The sequence below is a fragment of the Theropithecus gelada genome, chromosome 2, assembly GCF_003255815.1.
Source record: "Theropithecus gelada isolate Dixy chromosome 2, Tgel_1.0, whole genome shotgun sequence".
NCBI lineage: Eukaryota > Metazoa > Chordata > Mammalia > Primates > Cercopithecidae > Theropithecus > Theropithecus gelada.
This window is the reverse complement of record NC_037669.1, coordinates 85,968,242-85,992,238: the sequence shown is the minus strand read 5'-3', so window position 1 is coordinate 85,992,238 and position 23,997 is coordinate 85,968,242. Positions and strand designations below refer to the sequence as shown.

Below are 23,997 nucleotides of genomic sequence, written 5' to 3'. Positions count from 1 at the left end.
TTTTGATATACTAGGAAATGGTTAGCAGGATCCATCTTAAACGTAATGTGCATAATGTTCTCCCTAAGATAGCCTGTGTTACAAATGCTCAAAACACTGTCCTCCTGGGACTGGGACTTCCTGTGCCTGGCCTCTCATGCCTACTCTCTAGTTGCCCTGAAACAACGGCGAAATTCACCTGTGTCAGGTTGGCAATGCACAGTGACTTTATTATGAAATGTCTTCATGACCTTGGTGCCCAAGTGGTCTTCAGTATATAGTCCAGCAGTCAAGCGGTTGCTTAAATATGACTAAGCTGTATGATTTTGCCATGCCTCGATGTTCTCATCAGTTAATAGGCATAACAATAGTATGGGTGTCACAGGTACTTTTTCTTCATACACAGTATTTTTTTCCCCTTGTCAAAGTGTATAATTGTACACTTACCATTATGGTTTTTGTAGTAAAGCCTGTCCTCCTTGTAGTGTATAAACTCGGTGAGGGCAGGTCACCTGATTTGTTCACTACTGGCTTCCCAGCATGTCCTACTGTACCTAGCAATAGAAGCTGATTGACAGCTATTGACTGCATGAATGAGTGAAGGCATGAAGGGCTGTCATCATATAGAAAACACGTAGGCAACGGATGGTCTTACTAAGAGCATGCACTCACTCTTAGTTCATTCACTATGCTTTCATTTAGGAAGAACGATCCCGCTTTCTGACAGGAAAACACTTTTTCTCCTAACCCCCAATTTGAAGGTCCAACTCCTGGAACCCCTTGCCTCGGGGGTCAGGCCGCGCTTGGCTCGGTTTGGAAAGGGCTGGCATGCTTCCTCAGGCGGAGGGTATGCACAGAAGCGGAGAGTTCATTATAACCGGTTAGTCATCCAGAGAGGCTGTAGACACTGCCGTGGGCGGGGCGCACCTGGCGCTCCTGGAGTGGGGCCTGTTCCCTGCGTCGCCCCCCAATGTGGGAGCGAGACCTGCTAGAGCCCAGGGGAGGTCGAGTCTGCCCGCACTCGGGAAAAGCACCAAGAGCCTCTCGGTAACAGTCCTTCTCCCTTGCTGCCAACTCTGAGATCAAGCCCAACATCTGCAGGGGTAACTTTTTCCAGGGAGAACTGGAAAGGAGAGCCGGCCTGGATCCTAGCCGGACACCACCTGGCGGAAGCTGGAGCCCGCCCTTACTCACTTCCCTGCAACCTGAGGGTGCTGAGGCCGAGGGCGGGTGACGGGGCAGAAAGCAAAGCCTCGGCTGCAGAAAGGCATGCAAATAAGAACCCAGGCGTCTGATGCGCTGGGAGCCCCGGCGATGTTAGGAGCGCGCTCCTTGCTAGGGTCACCCGAGTTGCGCTTGGCCCGGCAAGGATGACTCAGCCTCACTCAGGTCGGTCTTTACCGCCAGCCCGCGCGAGGGCTCCACAAAGTTCCCAATCACACCCCAGACCACGCACGGGGGAGAGGGGTTTGGCAAGCTAGGTCCCGGGGTGGGGGCAGCGGCGAGAGAGGCGGGGGAAAGCCTGGTTCCCCGGACGCGCAGGGGTTTCCCCGGCTTCCTTTCTCCTCGCCCCTGCCTCTGCGGGCGGCGAGAAGGCGCCTCCTCCGGCGCTCACTGCCTCCTGCCCAGTGCGGTGGGCGCCGGAGTGGGGAGCAGGCAATCCCCCAGGCTCGGAGAAATCTTTTATCCCGAAATTCAGGGTGTCCCCCGGTCAGGATTAACTCGGCGTCGCGATGGCTTCCTCCCAACCCTGACATCCCGGTCCCGCCAGTCGCCGCAGCCAGGCAGACTCCCAGGGCAGCAGCCGCTAGTGAGCTCCCGGGCCTGGGTCGGGCACGCAGGGGTGCGGCTGCGCTGCGGCCAGGTGCCGGGAGCCCCACGCTGGTAGCACCGCCCTCCGCACCTTCCTCTGTTCCGCGCCGCGGCCGGAGGAGCCCTAGCCAGAGCCCCAAGCTCCCACCCAGTCCCATCCTCGGCCCGCTCCGCCCCAAGTGCGATCCCGCCTTCCGCCGCGAGCCCGTGCTCCTTCCTCAGATTTCTGCTTTTTCCCCAGGTCCCTCCCCGCAGGAAAATCGCGCGGGCGGGCGGAGGGCGCGCCCCCTCTAGGCTCCGCTGCCCCCGACCCCGCCCGGCCCAGGGGCGGACTGGGCGCGCAACGCCCGCTCGTAGCAGCCGCCCGCAAAGTGCGGAGCGCCGCGCCCTGCCCTTGGCCTCCCTCCCGCGCCCCCAACCCCCACCCCGGCTAGGGTCGCCCCGGCCCGGGGCCAGCCCGAGAGTCGCGCCCGCGGTGGCGGACTGCGGAGTTGTAAAGAACTCAGCGGCCGCAGTGGCCCGGGCGGGGCAGGGCGCGCTCACCGCGGCCAAGGACACCGGAGTTTGTAAGTCCCCGCCCGCGCGGCGCCTCCCGCCCCGCCGCCCTCCCGCCGCGGCCCGCCGGACTCCCCGGGGCCGCTGAGGCGGGGCCGGGCGGCCGCCGCTGCTAGAGGCGCGTCTCGCTGCCTCCTCCCCCGCCCGCCTCCCTCCCCTCCTCTCCTCCCTCCCTCCTCCTCTCCGCCCTCCCCGCCCCCCCACCCGCTCCTTTTTCTGCTCCCCAAGTGAGCCGGGCGCGCGAGAGGCAGGCGGGGCGGCGCGGCGCGGAGCGGAGCGGAGCAGGCAGCCCCGCGCGCTCGCCCACCGCCCGCTCCGCGCAGCTCCCCGCGGCCGCTCTCGTCGCCGCCGCAGCGGGCGCGTCGGAGGGAGCCCAGCATGGCCGGGCCGGGCTCGCCGCGCCGCGCGTCCCGGGGGGCCTCGGCGCTTCTCGCCGCCGCGCTTCTCTACGCCGCGCTGGGGGACGTGGTGCGCTCGGAGCAGCAGATACCGCTCTCCGTGTAAGTGCCGGCTCCTGCGCCGCCCGGGGAGGGGACCCTTCCGCCTGCGACCCACTGTGCCCAAGTTTGGGCGCCTGCAGGTGCGGCTGGGCAGGACCCGCCGTGGGCGTCGGCCTCGCCGCTCGCACCTGCCTTTCGGGACCCGCGTCGGGCGGCGAGGCCGGGTGGGATGCTCTGGCCCCTGCCCGCAGGTTGGCGAGTGAGATCTGGAGATGCTCACCTCAAGTGACGGCACCAACTTTGGAGCCTGGTTACCGAATCCAACTTCCATGGGCCGCTGAATTTCCCCCCTTTGCTCTCCTGCCGCCCCACTTCTTTTATGGGAGGGGGGATGGGTGGATTTCTTCTGACTGCTATTTGCCAGGTGATGCCCAGTTTAGGGGGTCGAGTCCTCGGGCAATGATTCAAATGAAACTCAGTGGTCTTTTTAGAGAGCCTGGGAGACTTTGTGCATTCTTAACTCCGCGACCCCCCTTGGGCCCCCTCCCGCGCTGCGCTTTGCAGTTTGGTGCTGGCAGTTTCTACCAAGGCGCTTTTTTATCTTTTCTTCTTTTAAAAAATGTTACATCGCCCTGCTCCTTCAGCCATAGCCCCATGTGTGCGTGTGCGTGTGCGTGCGTGTTGACTGTGACACGGGTGTTACATTTCTTCCTGTGCCCCTTCTCCCTGTAGGGTGAAGCTCTGGGCCTCGGCTTTTGGTGGGGAGATAAAATCCATTGCTGCTAAGTACTCCGGTTCCCAGCTTCTGCAAAAGGTAAGGTTTCTGTGGTGGCAGGAAGCGATGATTTTTCCGGCACAGAAAATGGAGGCAGATTTAGTTTTCCAAACAAACGTGAGCCCCGAGCAGCATCAGTTATCAGAGGAGTCTCTGATCCCCGGGTTTCTTGGCATTGTACTGTACAGTGATTTCTTCCTGCCAACCGGTTATTTTTAGATGACACTTGATTCTAAACACAAAGAAAAGCAGGATACTCACTCGCACTGTCCTGGCTGGGGCTCGGAAACTGAGTGTTTTTGCATGGCTCTCCTCTCCGTGTCGGTATTGCTGTTTCAGTGCCAGAGCAGATGCTCCTCGGGCCAAAAAATGCTAACTTCATCCAAGGGGCAGACTCAGTGCCTATTTTGTGATGCCTTTCACCTTGCATTGGAGGCGTGGGGTTCAGTGTATCAGAGAAAAACGCTGCACTATTGTTTGTCATCCCTGCAGTTGTACAATCCCATTATTCCCCAATCATCTAGACCCAGGGCTGGGATGCATTACATCATTACAGATAAGGAGAATGAATGTGGTTATCTTTCCACTCAGCTGCACTGCCGGGTAATAACCTATGAGAGTAGTCCACAAACTTAAGAAATGGGTCTGCATCCATGTAATTCTGGAGAGTAATGAGAATGGAGAATTGATTATTAGGTTCTTATCAGAAGCTGCATCAATTTTAATTCAAACAGGCAGCATTTTAAGCATAAGCTTAAAATTACATTGTGAGATATATGGTCCTTCGTTCTCCCCTTCAGAAAATAAATAAAAAAAAAAAAAAAAAAAAAAGGGCCGGGGAGGAGAGATTAGAGGAGTTCAAAGAATTTTAAGTTTGCAGATCAACAGGATTAATCAAAATATTCTCTTGATGATAGAAAATAAAATTGGCCTTTAGGGAATAATTCTCTGAAAATGGGTACAAATAGCTTAAATTGTTAACTTTTAAACATTTTAAAATATGATTTTTGGGCCAATGTACCATATGTGTTATGCATGCTGCCTGGTAACCAAGTACGTATTTTATTTATGGCATTCCCCTTCAGAGAGTAGCATTTTTGGGGACAGCGTATGAAACAGTTTGCCACATGAAATCCAAATATCGTAATAAAGCGTTGGCCCACCATGGAATGACAAAAGTTTTTCTGGTTTAAAAATCACCAATAGCCTTATTCATTGAAACCTTATTCATTGAAAGATTGTTTGCTCAACTCTGTTGTTTGGGAAGGTGTTCTTGAATTATAGGCAGCTGGTAAACAATTGAGGCTATGAAATGCCCTTCTGGAAGATGAGAATTTACATACCTGTGGCCCATCTCAGCACTTACAGGAATTGCATAGGAATTGCCTCTTTCCCTAGCACCCTTTTAATCTGGACAAGTCTGTCTTCTGTTTTGGCATTTTGCCCACTTGTCAGATGTTTGATGTGATGAATTCTGGACTGTAGCATTGCCTGTATATTTTTCTTATGCTTTTAAAGAAGATAACATTTTGTATAACTTTAAAGAAATATTTCTCATCTGCATGTTGTAGTTGTAGCAATTCTAAAAGAATCCCTTCAGAGCCTGTTAATATTTTTGGTTTGTGCTTTCGTATCTTTTATCTCAAATTTTCTAGGAACACACAAAATATGTTTTTTTCTTTCTCTTTGAAGTTACACACACACACACACACACACACACACACACACACACTGCACAAAACTCCATCAACCCTATTATTTGGTACTCTATAACAGCAAATTGGAAAAAGCTGAAATGCTTCTCTTACCTTCTCATCAGCATCCTTTCTGATATTGAATTCACTAGCCTTGCTTTGCTTTTGTCATGTTTGCAGCTTGACAATTGTGTAATTATTTCCAGCTGTTTATGGCTTTGTTATCATTTCTTGCTGCTGCCTGGCATTTTGTAATCTGATGTGAGGGAAAGGTGAGGTGTTGCTTGGCATTGCGTTCCGGGGTGGGTGTCTACCCTAGTCCTTGGTTTGGAATCTGCTCTGGGGGTCCTGAAATACTCACGGCTTTGGGTTACTTGGCAGGGACTTTCCATAAGTGATGGGGGAGCGTGGTAGACACCTCGGGGAGCATTTTTCAGCTATCTTTGGGCTGTTTTGGTCCACTATCCCCCGCAAATGTTTCTGTATTTTTAAAATTAGCAAAGAACATTGGTTTAGAGAGTTCAGAGTATGAATGGGAATAGATCTGAGTGCTCAGAGTGTAGGAGACATAACATCGTTTGGAAAAACAAGGGGATAATTGCTTCTCTTTTGCTAATTCTCAAGTTTCTGGCCATTTGCATGAGGAATTACTCCTCAAAGTCAGAACTCGGTGCACGCTGCCATCATATCACTGTGTCCTTAACAATTAAGATGCTTTCAAAATGAGTTAGAAAATTTGGCTGGAAAATACATTAACACTGTATTAAGGGGACTCAAAGATGGCAATACTATGTTGTATAATAGAGTGTAATTGCTCTTTTAAGGCATGGATGTTTAAACTTGATTTTCAGTTAAGTAAGGTGTACTGTATACCACCATATAATTTTATGTATTTTGTGTAGTTTCACTAACTGACACTTCATGTTGTGAATCAATGTATGTTAGTTTTTAGAATGGAAGTTTAGTCATTTTTGCACTAAGGCATACACTTTACAAAATAGTTATTGTGAATATAAGTTAAATAATACTTGGCCATGCATCTATTTTAAGGTGTTTAGAGACTGGGAAAACTGCCATTTTGGTAACATGTTTTTATTAGGTGATCTAAGTTGAGGTAGCAGTATTGTTACTGACTTCATCAATGTAAACACAAACATTTAGCAATGTACCTTGTCATGGCTTCAGAAATAAGAGTATTTTATCAGTTGTTTCTGTATTTAATACCATGGCTTTTGCCACTTTAGTCTATTATAATATATTAGGTATTCAATGCCAGATATCCCCTATATTTTTTTCTTCTGTCTTTACTGAGCACAGGAGTAGCAACCTGTTAGGTCCTTAGAAATAGGATAGTTTTGATTTTATAGAACGCAGTAAGCCACCTTTTAGGAAATTTGTTTTCAGTACAGAGTGGAAGACTGTGGGACTTGTCTATGGGTGCTGGAGTTCATCTTCAGGGGTTTTAGATGGTGTGAGAGAATAGCAGGCCCCTGGAGGACCGTGCTGGTGTGCCGCTGTGTGCCTGCGTGCTGCCTTGCTAAGCTGGCAGATACTGCAGGGGTTTCCATTCACTTCAACTTTTAATTAAGTTTCCGATTTGACATATCCATGCCAGTCGGTATTCAGCTGCCTCTATCTTACTTCATTTTCCCCAAAGAATGGACTTTGTTTGGTTCTTTTGGGGAGGCATAGTTTCATTACCGCTGTATTTTGGGATTCAGTGAGAAGCATTCTAGTAGGTCTGGGAACCTAGGCTGTTAAACTCAGTCTCCACACCTCTAATAATCACAATCAAAGGCATTAAACTGGCTGATTCTCATTTCATCCTCCTCAGGGATAATTGGATAGGAGCTGGGTTTTTCATTCTATTTAGACCTGCATTCAGGGAACCAATGTTCACAGGGATGAAGGGTTCCAGTTACATTTTCCAGAATCATGATGATAAATACACAATGGAAATACAGGTAATGTGTGTCTCTGCCAGTAACGCTGGAAAAGAATTGACATTTACCTTGGATGCCTCTTGGAGCCCTTACCAAACACGCACGTCTTGGAATGCGCAGTTCGTTTTTTGCATTATCAACTATTTATTGAGAGGGCAGCTTTAATATATGAAGTTGATATCTCTTTCCACAGGACAGAGTCAGCAAAGTAAAAGGTTGGTGCTTTAAGCCATTTTTATAATTATGACTTTTCATCAATGTGGAAATCGATGGACTTTTAAATAATTGAATAGGTGTATTCACTTATCAGGAATTAGGTAGCAGTGCTGCTCGTGGGAAGCCCAGCACTCTTCAGCTTGCTCTTGTGGGGGAGGCGCTGTTTTGCTAACATTTTTTGTTGAATAAACACAGTTACTTGCCGTCCTGAATGATAAACGCATTCAACCTATGCTGCTGATGCTGTAATTCATAGCATTACTTCAAATACTGGACTTTTCCTTAGCAGGTTATTTTTAAAAGTCTTGAAATCTCTGAAATGACAGTTTTTAATCGTTCAGGGCAGTTTATTGGTCTCACTAACACAATCACCCAGACAGTAGCAGAACAGGGCAAACCAGTGAGCATTCAGTTTCTGCCTCTTATGCATATATCTCATTGCACTTGTAGAGTTACTCATGGCCACTTGCTAACTGTCTAAGCCTCTTTTGCTCATTTTTTTTTCTTTTTCTTTCCTTGTTTTTTTCTCCTTAAAAGTTCTTTTCTGCCAGATACATTTCTACTTTGCCTTTGCTCCCATTAGGAACTGCTGTGGCCTGTGTTACTCAGGAGATTGACAGATGCTACTCAAAATTAAGGGAAAATGAAAATACAGGCATGGTTTTCTGGTCAGAGGCAAACATCAGCTTTTTATTCCCATGTGGTTATAATTTTGATTGATTAGCATGGTGATCTCATGCTGATTTTAATTAATTAATTGTAACACTAGTGTAATTTTTAGGCAAATACATGAATACCAAACCACCTGATAATTCTGAAATCCATTGGGCCTGAGCCGACAGTTACTGTTTCCAGTTTTTGATGAAGACATAGCCATATGTCAGCATGAGCAAAAGTAAAAGAAATGCGAAACCATCACCCCTGGCACCTGTGGCCCTTCCAGGTGTTTCATTGCCCTAAAGTTTGACGCACATATTCTTGGAGGTGCAGGTTTGGGATTCTAGCCTTCATCAGCCTTGGATTGATCTCCACTTGGTGTTTAGTGTTCCGACTTACACTGATCAGTCCGTGGTTTGGTGCGTTGGGCCTACCTAAAGAAGTGTACATTTTCACAAAGGAGTCTATTTCAGGCCTGTCGTGAATCCTGATTTACCATCGTAGATGCTATGATGCCAACAAATGGGTTTTTTCTTCACCCCAGCACATCTCCCCTGTCAGATGTGAGCAGGAGCTCTTTCAGGGGTCCCTCCATCTTTTTTTAGTCACAGTGCTTGTTGGCACAGTCTTCGGGTTGAGACCACAGCATCTTCTACACAGGGAGTATTAGCAGATTGTGTGTTCCCTGGGACACTGTGATTTGACTTAGAGGTTTGCTGTGACCAAAACTGAGAAAAAAATAAAACAGATGTTATAAAATGCCAACCTATGAATTAGCATATTTTCTCCCCTTTAAATGTAATTTTTATACAAGAGACATCACGGCCTAGGTTTCATCTCGAGTGATTGCAGTGAAGCTTTTGTGTATCATTCAATGAACGGAAAAGTTCCTAATGTCAGGCTTCTGGTAAAACTGACAGAATCCTTATCAGCCCTTTTTGGTCCATTAAACAAAATTTTGCTTCTCCTTTAAAGGAAGAAAATGATATGAGAAAGAGGAGGATGCTTGTTTTTTTTTTTTTTTTGTGATTTTACTAAGTATTTAGTGACCAACAGACTCTGTCTGAGGTGGTTGTTCTGTAATGTAAAGCTGGACTCTAAGGCCCCTCGACAGCCCAGCACTTTGGCCTGTGCTTACAACTCACCCTTGGCAGATTAGGCATTTGTATAACTGACGTGTTTTAGGGGATTTCTGTGTGCATAGCCAGCATGTCTACTTTTCAGAAGGGAATTGTTTTTTACAAATACATATTTGAAAAGAGTCCAGTTCATTTCTAATAAATGGTAAACACTTCAACTTCCATTTGCTTTGAACAACACTCATTGGGTGCTCATTCCAAGGCTGCTTAAGGCATTAAATTTATAAGGTGTATTAAATTTATATGTTGTATAGCTTTCCAGTTTCCCCAAATAAACATTATGAAAATAAACAACTCAGAAACCAAACTACTAGTGCACATTTCAAGGCCATATTGGAAAGGAAAGCATTATCTTTTCACAAGAAATGGATGGCTGTTCCTTCACTTTGTGCACTTCAGAGTGTTTATCTTGGCACCTGTTATTGGAAAACAGTACCCTCCCAAGGTTAAAAGGGCTGTTATGCATGTAAATGATCTGGACAGGCAAGGTGGGCAAGGCTGTAAATGCTGTGGGTTCACAAAACAGACCTTGAGTTTTCCATTTTAGGTGAAACAACTGCCAGGCGATATTCGGGGCCTGCACATGCCATTACCATAATACTTATTAAGTGTGTGTATGTGCGCGTGCCCGTGTGAATAAAAATGGATGCTGTTCATCACAGAACGTGCCAGATAATGCTTGCTGATGGGGAAGACTGTTCTTGTCCTCTTGGGTGTTAGAGAGGCTGACTTGAGAGAATGAACCAGGGCAGTAGGACAGAACTGAGTCACTCAGTCCAACAGGCATGGATTTGTTCAGCGTCTGGGATTTTGTAGGCAGTTGGAATCTGAGGACTTGCTGAGATCAGAACTGGCTACGTAATTTGTGGTCCCCAGTGCAAAATGCAGAATCCCTTGTTAAAAAATTATTTAAGAATTCCAGGATGTGGCAGCAGAGCCTCAGACGAAGTGCGAGGTCCTGGCTAAGCCTCCTGTGGGACAGGCTGTCCTTGTTTTGGCTTTCTCTTTTTCCTGCTGGATAGCTCACCCTCTCAGCTGTATTCATTCTAGGAGGCTTCCTTTGCCCACCTTTGTTCCATCTCCAATGAAATCATTTTCTCATTTTATGAGTAACAGGTCGAGAGCTTGGAGCATTTTCAAAGATTCACATCTTTGGAGATGCTGTGTTGTTAAAGGAAGGGTCATTGGCCTTAAGCGGTGGCATCTCTCTTTTTGTCTTTTCTGTGTGCATTTCCAATGTGGCCCTGGGCAAATTGCTTAATCTAATAGTAAAAACAGGTAGCACTCATGCTGTAGTTTCTGCGTTCCGGGTACTGTGATAAGCCCTTTACATATGACATCCCATTAAATTCTCCCAGTAACCTAATGAGGCAGGGACTACCATTCACCCTGTTTTACAGATTGAGAAGCCGAGGCTTGCAGAACTGAAGCAGCCTCTCCAAGGTGACTGAGCTGGGCTTCCAGGGTCTACACATCTGGCCACAGTGCTGTACTTTCTTGTCTTCGTGTGATCCTTTTTGACCTCAGTTCCTATTTGAAAAGAATGTGCATAATACCTGTGTTTTCGATCTCACAGGTGTTTGGAAGGATTAAATGAGAAACATCTGGGATATTAATTCAGAAACAATTAAAGCGTGGGTTAACAGCTGAGACGGCATAGCCTTGGAGTCAGATGGGCTTGGATTTGAGTCCCAGATCTGACATTTCCTCTTCTGCATTGCCTTGTAGTTTAACATTTCTGAACCTATACCCTTAAATGAGAAAGGAGACCAGACCAGTACCTTCTATCGTATAGGCTGTGATGAAGGTTAAATGAAATAAAATATGCAAAGCACTTAGCACCGTGCCTGGCACATTGCCTCCTGCCAGTGAGTTGTTGTTGTCGTTCCTAGTTGCAATATACAAATACAAGCTCTTCAGATAATCTTCATTGAGCTTCTGTGGGGCCTGGCTGCATACATACCTGTGGACTTGGTGAATGAGCAAGTGCGTGAATGGGTGCCAGGCATTGGCATGTAGGCAGGTGATCCCCAGCTGACCCCTGATGAGAGTACTTCAGAGCAGGAGGAGGGCTGCAGTGGCGGTGGCCTCTGTCAAGATATGCACCCTTCCCCTCGAGATCAGCTCCCTTCTCCCTGAGCATGGGGGGAGATGTCCAGAGAAAGCCCATCACCCAAGGAATTGGGGTTGCCACGTCTGCCCCACAGCCCAGAGTGAGGTCCTTATGCCAAGGGAGATCCCAGTATACCCAGCCATTTCCCCTGCTGTGGGACCGTGTTCAGAAGCCAGCTGCAGATGACCTCTAATCCCGATGCCCCCTTGGGCAGCATTTCAGTTATTTAGGACGATGTATGACACATGGGAAGCCTTGGTTCTCAGGTTATCCTCTCATTCATACTGTCCCACTTCGTTATTAATGAACAAGAGAGACTTGGAATTTTTGTCACTTTGATCCCCTAATTAGTTCATAAAATTAAGGCAGTGTATGTTATGCACATTTAATGTGGCAGGGGCACAATGACAAATGCATTTATTATGTCCCCAGGGAGGTGGATTTTTTTTTTTGCTTTCTTTCCCAAATCCTCCTAATCTTGTCCCTTGCACAGCAGAAGTGGGCAGCTGTAAGATTAAAATTTGCTGTTGCTGTAACATTGTGCTATAATTTGTGAAGCAAGGTGAAAGTTGGAAATATAGGGCAGGCGTTTGACTCTTTGTACATGTGCCATCCATAACGCCTTTTCCATTGTATTGTTTGAGGCAGAGGTGGAACAATATTGTAAAAAGAATGATAGATGTGGGAGACAGTAAATTCGCTGGATGCAGGTAATCTTCAGGCGCGAGTCATAACATCCAGCTTTACTCTCAGCCTCCTACTGGTTTTCATTATTAGTGAAATGTCTATTAGTGCAACATGACCGTGTCATGTACAAACAGCTCAATGGGCATAGGCTTTTGCCCCACTGACATAATAATAGTCATTTGACTTCTGGAATGGTAATGCCAAGTTTGGATATTCTTTCCTCTTGACTTTGGCCTGGGCCCCTGTTGGAATGCTATTGTCATCTGCTTTTATAATACAGAATTCACACACCAGCTCAGACAACACACTTCAGACAAATCATTATCTGGCAAGCAATAAAGGGTGTTTGTGTGCGTGTGTATGTGTGTTTTATATACATGGGTTATTTCCCTTTGTTAGTAAATACTGGTAACTAATTAAAAATCCCAGAGTGTGTGGCCAAGTTCGAGTATTTCAGAACATCAGGAGCCACCTGGTCGCCCTGGAGTAAGATGTAATCCTCTCAGGAGAGGGCTCACAGCTCACTAATCTTTTGAAAAAGCCAACAGTACACATTTCCCAGAACGGGAATTTCAGAATTATAGAGCCATAGCTGGATTTTCTACTTGAACAGCGAGGTTTTCAGTTCTTTGCTTGAAACAAATGCTTTATGAATGATAGGAAAATATATATATAGACTTAGAAAGAAAGCAGAGGATTGACTTTAAAAAATCTACTTTTAAGGGAGGTGGCTGGTCTTGGGAAGGCAGAACTGTGTAGAGTTGAGGGTCTGAATCTGAGTGACGACAATCTGGGTTTGAATCGAGATGCTGCTGCTAACTGGTCATATGACCCTGACAGGTCAGTTGCTGAGCCTCAGTGTTCACATCTCTCAAATGGGCACAATGGTACTAACTTCTAGGGTGAGTTAGATGCATGCAGGATGCTTGGCAATAAGTGACTCATGGGAAGTGTATAGAAGAGGTAGACTCTTGTTGTTGTTACTCTTCTCGAGGAGTTGCTTCTGCATACCAGCAAGTGTTGGTTGCTCAAGACAGTAGTTTGTCCACTTTGCGGGTTGTTAATGCCAAGCCATCTGGAGGCCTTGTTTTGAGACCTCCATCAAAGCTGCCTGTGACTCAGCTCTACAAGGGATTTTAGGCAGTAATAATAATAACAATAATAACAATGATGCAGGTGTTTTATTTGTGTTTTATGATGTGTGCTTTATGACATATCATTTAATTTCTCATAGCAACCCCTGAGGTTGGATCTGTTATCATCTGCATCAGTTTTAGAGATGCAGAAACGTCTTTAACATGTAAGACAGGGGATGTCACTTTGCCCAAGTCTACATGGCTCCACGAGGCAAAGGCAGACTGAGTCCGCAGCATGTGAATCCCAGTTCAGGTGCCTGGGTTGTTGTGGGGTCAGAGGAAAGGTATTTGGGGGATTTCTAGGACCAACCATTTATCCTTTGCATTGGCCTTAGTGTGGTATTGGCTCATCAGAACATTTGGTGGAAACTTCTCCCCTGCCCTTAAAATTGTCCCTGTTGGAATTCGTAGTCTTATTGCTTGGTCCTTGTCATTTGCTTTCATAATGCAGAACTTAAAAGAGGCAAGAACTGGACCCTTAAAACTGGGCAAGAGGAGGGCTGGTGAGCCCTCTAGCTTTCTATACTTCTCCCTTTTTGTCATAATAATCTGATGCTGCTTATCTTTTAGTTGCCCTTGAGGGTCAGCCTTCCCCTCATGTGTTCTGACTCCTAAGATGCCTTTCTGAGAATCTGATTGAATTTGGTTAAGTTTTCCTTTGTGTATTCCCCATTATGGTAACTGATGATGGTATAGGAAAGCCAGTGTGGGCTCTGAAACTCTGAGACCAGATGGATCTGGCTTTGAGATCTGGCTGGATTCTTAGTGTTCAGGTCCTCAAGTTCCTTACCTGTAAAATGGGGTCATGGCAGGGAGGATTAGGTACGGAGGCATGTGACGGTCTTAGCACAGAACTGTACACCCAGGAAGTGCCCAGTAAATTTTAGCTCCTCTGTTTTTGTTATTCCTGTTCTTTGTCTGTCTTTCCTAAATGTTTATTGGTGCTTATTTTTTTTTTCTCTTGATGAAGCCACAGTTCTGTTTTTCTGTACAATCGACAGCTAGCTTGAAAGCCACAGCCCTGGACTCACTAGGGTCAATTTTATTTTGCTTGGAATGAGTCTTGCAGGGCCTTCTGTGCCTGTGGCAGGTCTGGGGTTCTGGGTTGTGTGATATCCTGTGAACCCCTTATCTCCTTTGGTGGTGAGTGGGAACGGGTGAGGAGAAGGCTGATAAATTAGACCTTAAATTCCCCCAGGGCATGTTTGCTCTTTCTGACCTGGAGAGGGTCCCCCTGCGGCACTTAGCACAGAGCTATCTATGGGGTAGTCTTCAGGGGTTGTTTGTATGTGGCCAGCACGAAGGTACGGATAAACAAAGGGAGGAATAGCTGCCCAGCCTTTTCCCTGTCCTTGCACGCTAGTGATGGAAATCAGAGCACTGTAGAGCACAGGCAGATCACCAGGTCCTTCACAGCCCTTTCCCTATTTACTCTCCAACGCCAGGGTTTTATGAGTCCCAGCATCAGGCATGGATGCTGCAAAAAGCGGGGGCTGCCTTCCAGCTACAACAATCCAGCCCCAAAGCCCTGCAGGCAGGTCCCTTGCCCACAACCCTTGCAGTGCCAGCAGGGACTGCCAGACAACAGAACAAGCTGGTCCTCGGTTCTTTTAGCTGGCCGACCCCCTCCTTGCCCCTGGGAGCATCCCTGCCCATCTGGGTCACCACGCTGGAGGCATGGTAGAGTCTCCCCCAGAAGCATCCAGTTGGGCTGAGGGGTCCAGGCGCCTCTGCAGTACCAAGCTGAGCAGCTGCTGCGGGAGCACCGCAGTGCTGGGCGGGTGCACGAGGAGCACCAAGCGAGACTGATGGGGCCGCCGCAGCCGCCACCATCAACCTGGGGGAGGCAACTCGGCAAAGGCAATTAGGAAGCTGCTGCAGCTAATTCCATAAAGCGCTCGAGCACCACATTACCACTGATATTAGGGAGAAATGTGAATTTTAATTTCTGTTCCCTTCGCCTTCACATGGGGTTGAGGCCCTGCAAGCATCAGGATGTGTGCGTGGTGTTTGCTGTGATCTCACCTTCTCAGGGAGGTGCTTCTTTAATTTGTTTGTTTATTTGTCGTTTACGTCACCGGGGCTGAATTTCTGAGTCTGTGCTTTGGAGGTTACTGGGAGCTGCATAATCTGCCCACTGCAACATACCTGCATCATCCACAGAACGTTGCTTGGGTGATCTCACTGCTGCACCCTGCGTGGGGCCTGTCAGGCACCTTCACGCAGGAGGAAATCTTTAAGAGTGGCCATCAAGTGAGTTTGGGTTGTTTTTATTTGCATTTGCATTTGCATCCTGCTACAGGCACAGTGGTCTGCTCTCTTCCCCAGGCCCAGCCCTTGAATGTGCTAAGAACCTGCAGCAATGCACCCCTTGAGATGAGGGGAGACAGCTGCTGGGAAGTGGGAATTATATGGATTTAATGGGGATCAGTTTTGCCAAAAGACATTTCACTTCAGCCTCTGCCACCTTGAGATATCAGGACCGAATAGAATATTGTGTTGTGAGGCTTTCGGAAAAGTCTTGCCTCCAGCGCCTCCCTGGGATGTGACTCCTTCGTGGAGCTGTGACTTCTGCTAAGCAGAGCATTTTGTGCCCTGAGTGAGCAGGATCTGATGCCCACCTTGCACCTTCCTCCTGAGCCTGACCTACTCATTTAGAAGGGGATGAGAGGACTTCGGAGAGGGGCAGGTCTTGGGAAACGGCCCCTTCCTCTGTGAGTGTGTGTCGGGGCTCAGTGGCCTGCCCCTGGTCTCACAGTGAATCAGAAATGGGCCGGATCTCAAACGCTGAAGTCCTGACTACCAGGCTTGGGTCCAGGCCAGTGTATTGAGGCCACCGATGGAAGAAGGGTTTCACGTCCCACAGTGGGCTTCTTGGAGGACAGGGGGAGGCAGCCCTGAGCCCCATGGCTTGTCTGCTCCCTGTCCCATGCCTTTCAAAGCTACCCAGCTGGTCTCCACTGGAAATCTGTTCTAGTTTATGCAAAAAGGTGTGTTTGTGAACTCTCCTCAGATTCAATTGCATTTGAGCCTGAATTTCTCCTAGAGAAAATGTTCCTCCAATGCATCTATTTTTAACAGCCAAAATATTTTGTCCCAGTGTGTCATCAGGGCACATTCCCCTTATTAACATTATCTGTATAAGTGAAGCCGAAAGGAGACAGAACAATTAGTCAAGCGTTTACTGAACACTAATAACCTCTCTGGAAACCTGAAGCCTCCAACCTTCTTCTTTTCCTCAGTTGAGGTTCAGATCATCAAATGCTTTCTTTTGGGTAGAATATCATGGTTTTAGGGGAATCTGTAGCAATCTTAACAGACTTCCAAGCATACATTTGCTTTTGTCTAAATGTTGGACATCCTTTTCTTTCTTCCTTCTCTCACTTCTTTCCTTCCTGCTTCAACAAACATCCATTGAATACTCAATGAGGTGTGCAGAGCTATGTTGGGCACCCAAATCCCTTTGCCGCTGCGTCCACCTTTCCCATCCTCACCCTGAGTGCTTCAGTGACAGCACACTGCTTGAGTTCCCTGCACACATCCGGCTGTGTCACGCCTCTGTGCCCATGCCCGTGCCGTTGTCCTGTTACACTGCCAACACTGCTGTCCTTGTCTGGCTTCTAAGCCTCGATTCTACAGGACGTCAGGCTGTAGAAATGTTACCTGGGGAGCTTGTTAAGATGCAGTATTTCAGGAGCCTGCTCCAAGAGACCCTGGCCCAGTAAGCTTGGCCCGGAGCCCCAGAACCTGCACGTGAACAGACATCTCAAGTGACTCTCATTTGGTGGTCCGTGGACCACGCTTTGAGAGACATTGTCTACATGTTGTCTCTGGGAAGGCTTCTGGCTTTCCCTAAAGAGACTCAGTCATTCCCTCCCTTCCATTCTGGCCTATGCACATCTTGATTGCTGGCCTGTGCACCTCTTCCCTCCCGGCCTGTGCACATCTTCCCTCTGTGATTTTGTACAAATCCGTGTGCTTGGAGGCTGTGTTATCCTGGGCCAGAGGCTGGAGCTGCTCTTCCCCTGAGCCAGGTCTGAAGCATAGGCTGGCACAGGGTATAGCCTTCCTCAATGTGGGTGGCATGAATGGAGATTTTCCCTGCCATAGTAGTGAGGGCTTTGGAGCAAGCCATACATTTTATCTTTTAAGTCCAAAGGTACCCAGATACACGTCTGCTTGTTGAAGCAGTTTATTTAGAAATCACTGATCACAGTTGAGTGGCCATTCTCCAATTTGTGAGATGGAGAGAAATTTGTTGACCTGTCACCGATGGCTTTTCTTCTTACCAAATAGGTTACCGGGACCTGTGGTTACTAGCCCTTTAACAGAAAATTGTTTAGTGAACATCAGTTTGAAAGACGCCATCTGCTTCCTATAAAAGACTGCTCCTAATCTCCCTGGTGCAAGAATTGCTCCCTCCGGGGCCTTTTGGGCACAAAACTGTGTTTTTTTTCTAAGTCAGTGCCTTTCAAACTTCTTAAACTGTGGCCCGCGGTAAAGAATACATGTTACATTGCAACCCGTTACAACCTCACATGTGAAACATGTTTCATGAAACATCACTTAGCCTTATTCTTTGCAGTGCAGACTGGTATTTTGTACTTTTCTATTATATTCTATTCAATGCAAGTCGACTAGACTGGACTCTGTTGTACTCTATTCTACACTATTCTACTCTACTCTGTTTTCTATTCTGTTTATTTTAGAAGGCTGACTCTGACCTATAAATTGATTTCACAACATAATAAATGTGTTAGAAAAACCCATGCTCTAAATGTTACCAGGGTAAATTATAAGTCAGTTCAGTGATTGTGGGAGGTGCAGCATTGATCTTTGAGACCCGAGCTATGTTGTCCCCAGTAATAATGATCAGTGGTGATAGCTAATGCTTATCAGCCAGTCACAGTGCTATGCTGTCTGTATAAATTTCATTTCACCTCTGCAACAATCCCATGGGACAGGTGCTCTGATGGCATCATTTTCCAGAGGAAGACACGAGTTCACGGAGGTGACGTGACTTGCCCAAGGCAACACAACTAGTAAGTGGTGGCATTGATTTGTGAATCCAGGGCTGTCTGAACATGAAACCTGGACTCTCAACTGCATTTGCATTTGCCTCTTCCTTTGCCAGCAGCCACTTTAATTGGTTCCAAGTGTTAGCACTGGGCTGTGCAATGTGGAAGGCCAGAAAGAGGAAATTTGGAGATGGCGTGCTGGGGAGCAATGGGGAGGAATTGTGAGACAAAGCGGGGAGAGTGGAAGAGGGCAGTCTGTGAAGCCTGGGGTGAGCGGTGGTCCTCAGAGCATCTGGTATTTTGTCTCTAGCACCTAGAGAACCTGCAGTGTTTTTGCATCTCTGTTATAGTGGCTGCCTCCTCCCTAAAGCACCCACTGCATCTGGTGTTTGTCACTGTACTTGCTGGACAAATATTTGTTTTCACATCTCCTTCTCTGACCAGGGGTCATCGTTTTGAGGCCAGAAATGATGGCTTGTACTTCTTGGGATGCCAGGACCTGGCCCAAGGAGATATCACCAGGGTTTGGTGACTGAGTGAGTGTATGAGGACATCCTTTAAGTTAATCCTCATAACTAGCCCATGAGTCATATTCCATCTTCATTCTGCATTTGGGGAAATTGAGCCCAAGATCATGAAGTTAGTGATGGGAGAGCCAGGTGAAGGATCACCATCCCAGGTGAAAAGGTGACTATTATATTTGCATGTGTTTGTTTTTTGTTTTCTGAAGATTAATTTTGTCTTCTTCCACCTCCTCCTGAGGATTTCTCCTCTTACCATCTGGATCTGGTTTTCTGTATTTGATCCCTTTTCTTTTTGTTGTTTGGGCGGGATGTGGCTGGATCAGAGAGTCACTGGGCTGGAGAGGGCAGGAGTCTGGCCTGGCGTCTGGCCGTCCAGGTTCTAGCTCTGGCCTGACTCTGCTGAGCTGGGGGATCTGGGGCAGCTCGTTGCCTCTCCCTGGGCTTGCCTGCAGTAGAGCTCAAAGGTCAGCACAGTTCCAGAGGACAGCAGATCCAACCTCATTTCCCAGTGTGTTCCACCATGAGATGGGTGGCACTTGGTTCTGGCTTTCTTCTTTTCACTTTGTCCCAGTGTGCCCCCATCCCACCCACACCTGTTGCCCTGCAGCTGTCTGCATCAGGTGTCTCTGTGAGTAGAGGGAGGCATGCACGGGCTGCTGTCCCCACCTTGGGGTGCTGTCCAGCAGGCACAGCAGACTCACACCTGCCCACGCTGTGCAGACAAGGCAGACTTAGCTGAATGGCCAAGAGAAGACTAAAGTCACATTCATGTCAGAGCAGGGAGACATGACATAGCATTTTGGCAAATTCTTCTCTGCATTTTTGCTGACATTATCTCCCAGGAACCCTTGTACCATAGCCTCATTCTTAGAGTTGTGTATGGGTATGGAGTCATCCTTGAATGTAAAAGGCAAAAATAAAAGGGACTAAAATGTTTGACATATGATGAAGTTCTACGGTATTTTAGACAGTGAGTAAATTGGTATTTATGTAACCTGGTATATTCATTTCCCCTGATCCACCCTCCCTTGAATGTTGACTTAATAACATGCCTGACTAAATGACGTTAATTGCTTTAAACTGCCAAATTAAAAAAAAAGCCAGCATTCATTCAACAAGTGTGGTGTGTTCACAGCCCAGACTGGAGGCAGGGAGGAGAACTGAGTTCTTTCTGGGGAGGGAAGGCTGAGATGTAACCTGAGAGGCTTAGGAGAGGGGAAATGCACATTTCAGGAACACTGGCTGCTTGGGCCAGACATAAGCAATGGAGCTGAGGGGTGAGGTTCGTGAAACTGAAGCTGGTCGTGGGTTGGAATCCTGGCTCCACCAGTGGCTTTAAAGCAATTTCTTAGCTTCTCTACTTCCCATTTTCCTCTTCCTTAAATGATTCCTATTTCATTGGATTGTCACGAGGATTAAATTGGATCATGAATATAGACTTTATCTCGGTGTCTGGCTGCTGTAGGAATTCAATGAATGGCAGCAACTATTATTTTAATTCTTGGCATCAAAGGTGAGACATCTCCTTGGGCCGGGTCCTGGCATGCCATCATTCCTGGCCTCAAAAAGTGACCCCTGGTCAGAGAAGGAGATGTGAAAACAAGTATTTGTCCCGCAGGTACAAAAACAAATACCAGATGCGGTGGGTGCTCTAAGGAGGAGGCAGCCACTATATCAGAGATGCAAAAACACTGTAGGTTCTCCAGTGCTCAGCAAAATACCAGGTGTTCTGAAGACCACTGCTCTCCCTGGGCTTCACAGACTGCCCTTTTCCACTCACCCCACTTTCTCTCACATTTGCTCTCCATTGCTGCCCAGCATGCCACTCCCAAATTTCCTCTATCTGGGCCTTTCACATTGCATTGCCCAGTGCTAACACTTGGTACCAATTAAAGTGACTGCTAGCAATGGAAGAGGCAAATGCAAGTGCAGTTGAGAGTCCAGGTTTCATGTTCAGACAGCCCTGGATTCACAAATCAGTGCCACCACTTATTAGCTGTGTGGCCTTAGGCAAGTCACGTCACCTCCCTGAGTTGCACACCCACCCTCTGATGTCAGTGGTACTGCCTCATCCAGAGAATGTTGGTTCCCTAGAGGAAGACCTTTGTTTGGTTGGTCCTGGGCTCTCAGTTGCTACTGCCTTCGGAGTTTTGGCTCCTGTAATAGTCTCTGTCAGAAAATATTTGTGGAATAAATGAATGAGTGAGTGTGAAGAATGAATGAACACTTTACCAGCTGAGAAAACTGAGGCTCAAGAGAGGTCACTGAGATCAAAAGAGACAAAACAAAGGTCTGCCTGGTCCTCAGCTAGTGGGGGCTCATTGGCGCCTCTCTGTGGTGCTATCTAAATTTCCAAGAGAAACACTGTCTGTGATCTGCAGGTGAAACCTGTGTGTGTGTGTGTGTGTGCGCGCACACGCGCACGCACGTGCATGCCTGAGAAGATGTGTCATATTAGATGTAGACTCATGGTTGTTGAGATGATCAGTTCTCATTCTTGGGTGAAATGGCATACTGGTAACCCTTCTCTCTTTGGGGGAAAATGTTCCCTAAAAGCTCTTATGTGCTGAATTAACCACAGAGTCCCTCTAGGATGTCGAAACAGCCCATACCCAAGGCTCCATTCAGAGTGCTTTCTCTGGGACTTAGTAAGGGAAAGTGTTTTCCATTGAGCTCCCTGTGTGTGTATCATCTTTGCTTTGTTTATTGCAATAGTGACTTTAGCCTCCCAGCCAACCTGTCCAAAACCTTCGTTTTCCGAAGGCTATGAAACTTTGCTGCTCATCTGCTTTCTCAGGTCTTGTTTTGTGGGCAAGAATGCTGGGTTAAGAGAGGAAGAGAAGGAGAGGCAGAGGGGCTGAAGTGTGAAGAAGAGCACTTTGTGTTCTTTTTAAAAAAGTCCTTGAACTCAGTCCTTGAATAGTGCAGTATAAATTTGAGAGATGATGGCTATTAATACTTTGCTTCTTGTGTAGCAGCTTTTAATCCAGGATGTCAAAATACATCAATAACACATTCTTTTTCCATTTCTCCACTTCATTTGTAGGGAGGAACTGGAGAGCATCTCCAGAGAGAATGTTACTGCCTTGGTCCCCGGCAGAAGCACGAGAAAACAACCTGCATTTGATAATTTGATCCATTCATTCATTGGTTTATTCAGCAGACATTTTTGCATCTTGCTACTCTGTCCAGGTATCATGCCAGCTCTTGGATTACAAGGACAAGCAAAATAAGATGGCACCCTCGTGGAGATTACAATCTCATGTGGGAATCAGACATATCTCAAAGAATTAGACTAATGCATGCAAGTCTCCTTGCAGTTCCATGAAGGAATGCTGATAGCTCATGACCTGAAGACCTGCTCTGGTCTGGGTTCAGAGGAGGCTTGCCAAGAGCATGATCCTCTACTGAGACCAGAGGGATGAGGAATTACTGTGACAGAAAGGTGGAAGAGGGGTCCCTGGACCCTTTGTGGTCCTGTGACCCTTTCCTGTCCTGGCCCAGCCTCACTCTCACTGCTCCTCCTTGTGTGAGTTCAGGGACTTATCCTGTACTTTCTTCTTGGCCCTTCGTTCTCTTGTTTCTACTGCCCCAGACTCCCTCCCTTGCCCCTATAGCAGCTTGTTAAATTCTCAGTCTTGCTAGCCTGATTCTTTATTTCAGCAAAGAACTTTTCAGTTCCTGCTATGCCATGGGCTCAGTGCTGGGCTCTCAGTTGCTACTACCTTCAGGAAGCCTTTTCCAACCTCTTCCTCTTTGTACCTCACTTTATTGATTGTAGATGACCTTGATTTCTAGTTACTGTTGTACTATCCTTGGGCCCTTTCCTCAGCTCCACAAGTGTTTCAAGGCCCTTTTCTCATCTTTGTTTTCCTTATGGCTCCTTAGGGCAAAACCTGATGATGGTAATGATGATGATGATGATGATGATAATGATGATGATACACTACTACTTGTTGAACATTTAAAGTAAGCCCAGATGGCATTCAGAATACCTAAGACATATTACCTCACTAAATCCTCACAACCCTGTGAGCACGCTACTCTATTACCATCCATATTTAACTGATGAAGAAGCTGAGGCATGGAGTATGTTAATTAGCTTTCCCAAAGCTACTTGGCTAGGAAGCGATAGAGCCACGATTCCACACTGGGCATTTTGACCCCAGTGTCTGTGTCTGTAACCACTATACTATACTTCCTTTCTCTCATGGCCTGCATTTGTGGAGTTGTATCTGTGAAAATGATTGTGCTGGTTAGGAACAGATATAAGCCATCCCTCTCCCTGAGTGTGCACAAGTACAACAACCGTGAGTGATAAGGAGTAACTAGCTAACACTGGTCCTCCAAGTACAGTGAAAAGCAGGTTGTGACTAGGTTTCTTTGCTCCAGAATTTGTTCCCATCACAGGAAGTAGGTAGCAAGGCTGAGGCACACACGGATTATACCAGCAACAACTGCTTGGTTCTGGCCAAATTCTTTTGTCCTAGTTGCTTTTCTTTCCAGGATTGAATAAGCCCCCAGGCCAGTTGTCATGTAAGTGGCTTCCCCTCAACACAAATGCTGAGTTCATTATTGCAGGTGGGGATTCTTTGTGTGATGGCACGGGCTTCAGAAGTGCTAGAGACAAGAATTTCCTTGTGTTCATGTATAAATGCTGGATGACCGCTGGGAAGAAATAATAACTATGATCAACTTGAAGGTTTTAAAATTATAAAGCATTGCCTATTCACTATGGAAAATTTTGGAAATAATGGATAAATAAAAAAGCAAGTAACAACAAACTGCTATTCCATTATTCTGGCCTTGTCATTGTTAATTTTTATTATTTTTATTTTTATATTTTTGAGACGGAATCTTGCTCTGTCGCCCAGGCTGGAGTGCACTGGCGCAATCTCGGCTCACTGCAAGCTCCGCCTTCCGGGTTCACACCATTCTCCTGCCTTAGCCTTCCAAGTAGCTGGGACTACAGGCGCCCGCCATCACGCCTAGCTAATTTTTTGTATTTTTAGTAGAGATAGGGTTTCACCGTGTTAGCCAGGATAATCTCGATCTCCTGACCTTGTGATCCACCCGCTTTGGCCTCCCAAAGTGCTGGGATTACAGGCATGAGCCACACAGTGCCTGGCCGATTGTTAATATTTTGATACATTTCTGTGAGTCTTTTTTCCTTTGCTTATGTGTGTGTGTATTTGCATATATGTATATGTACTTTGCATAAATGGGATCATGTTGTATCAGCTATGTTATAATGGCAAGATATTTTAAAGCAGATTCAGGCAGTACTGTAGGGATCACATAAAATACTT

The 23,997-nt window shown here is 47.0% G+C and overlaps 1 protein-coding gene across 2 annotated transcripts in view; it reads left to right on the top strand.

Annotated features, from left to right (window-relative positions):
- The first annotated feature begins 2,594 nt into the window (after nucleotides 1–2,594).
- CACNA2D3 (calcium voltage-gated channel auxiliary subunit alpha2delta 3) overlaps nucleotides 2,595–23,997 on the top strand; it is a 930,450-nt gene continuing 909,047 nt past the window's right edge. For both annotated transcript variants that reach the window (XM_025377234.1, XM_025377233.1), the window contains exons 1-2: nucleotides 2,595–2,846; nucleotides 3,519–3,600. In XM_025377234.1, the coding sequence (XP_025233019.1) occupies nucleotides 2,725–2,846; nucleotides 3,519–3,600 (204 nt within the window). In that variant the 5' untranslated portion in view covers nucleotides 2,595–2,724. The remainder of the gene's footprint in view (nucleotides 2,847–3,518; nucleotides 3,601–23,997) is intronic.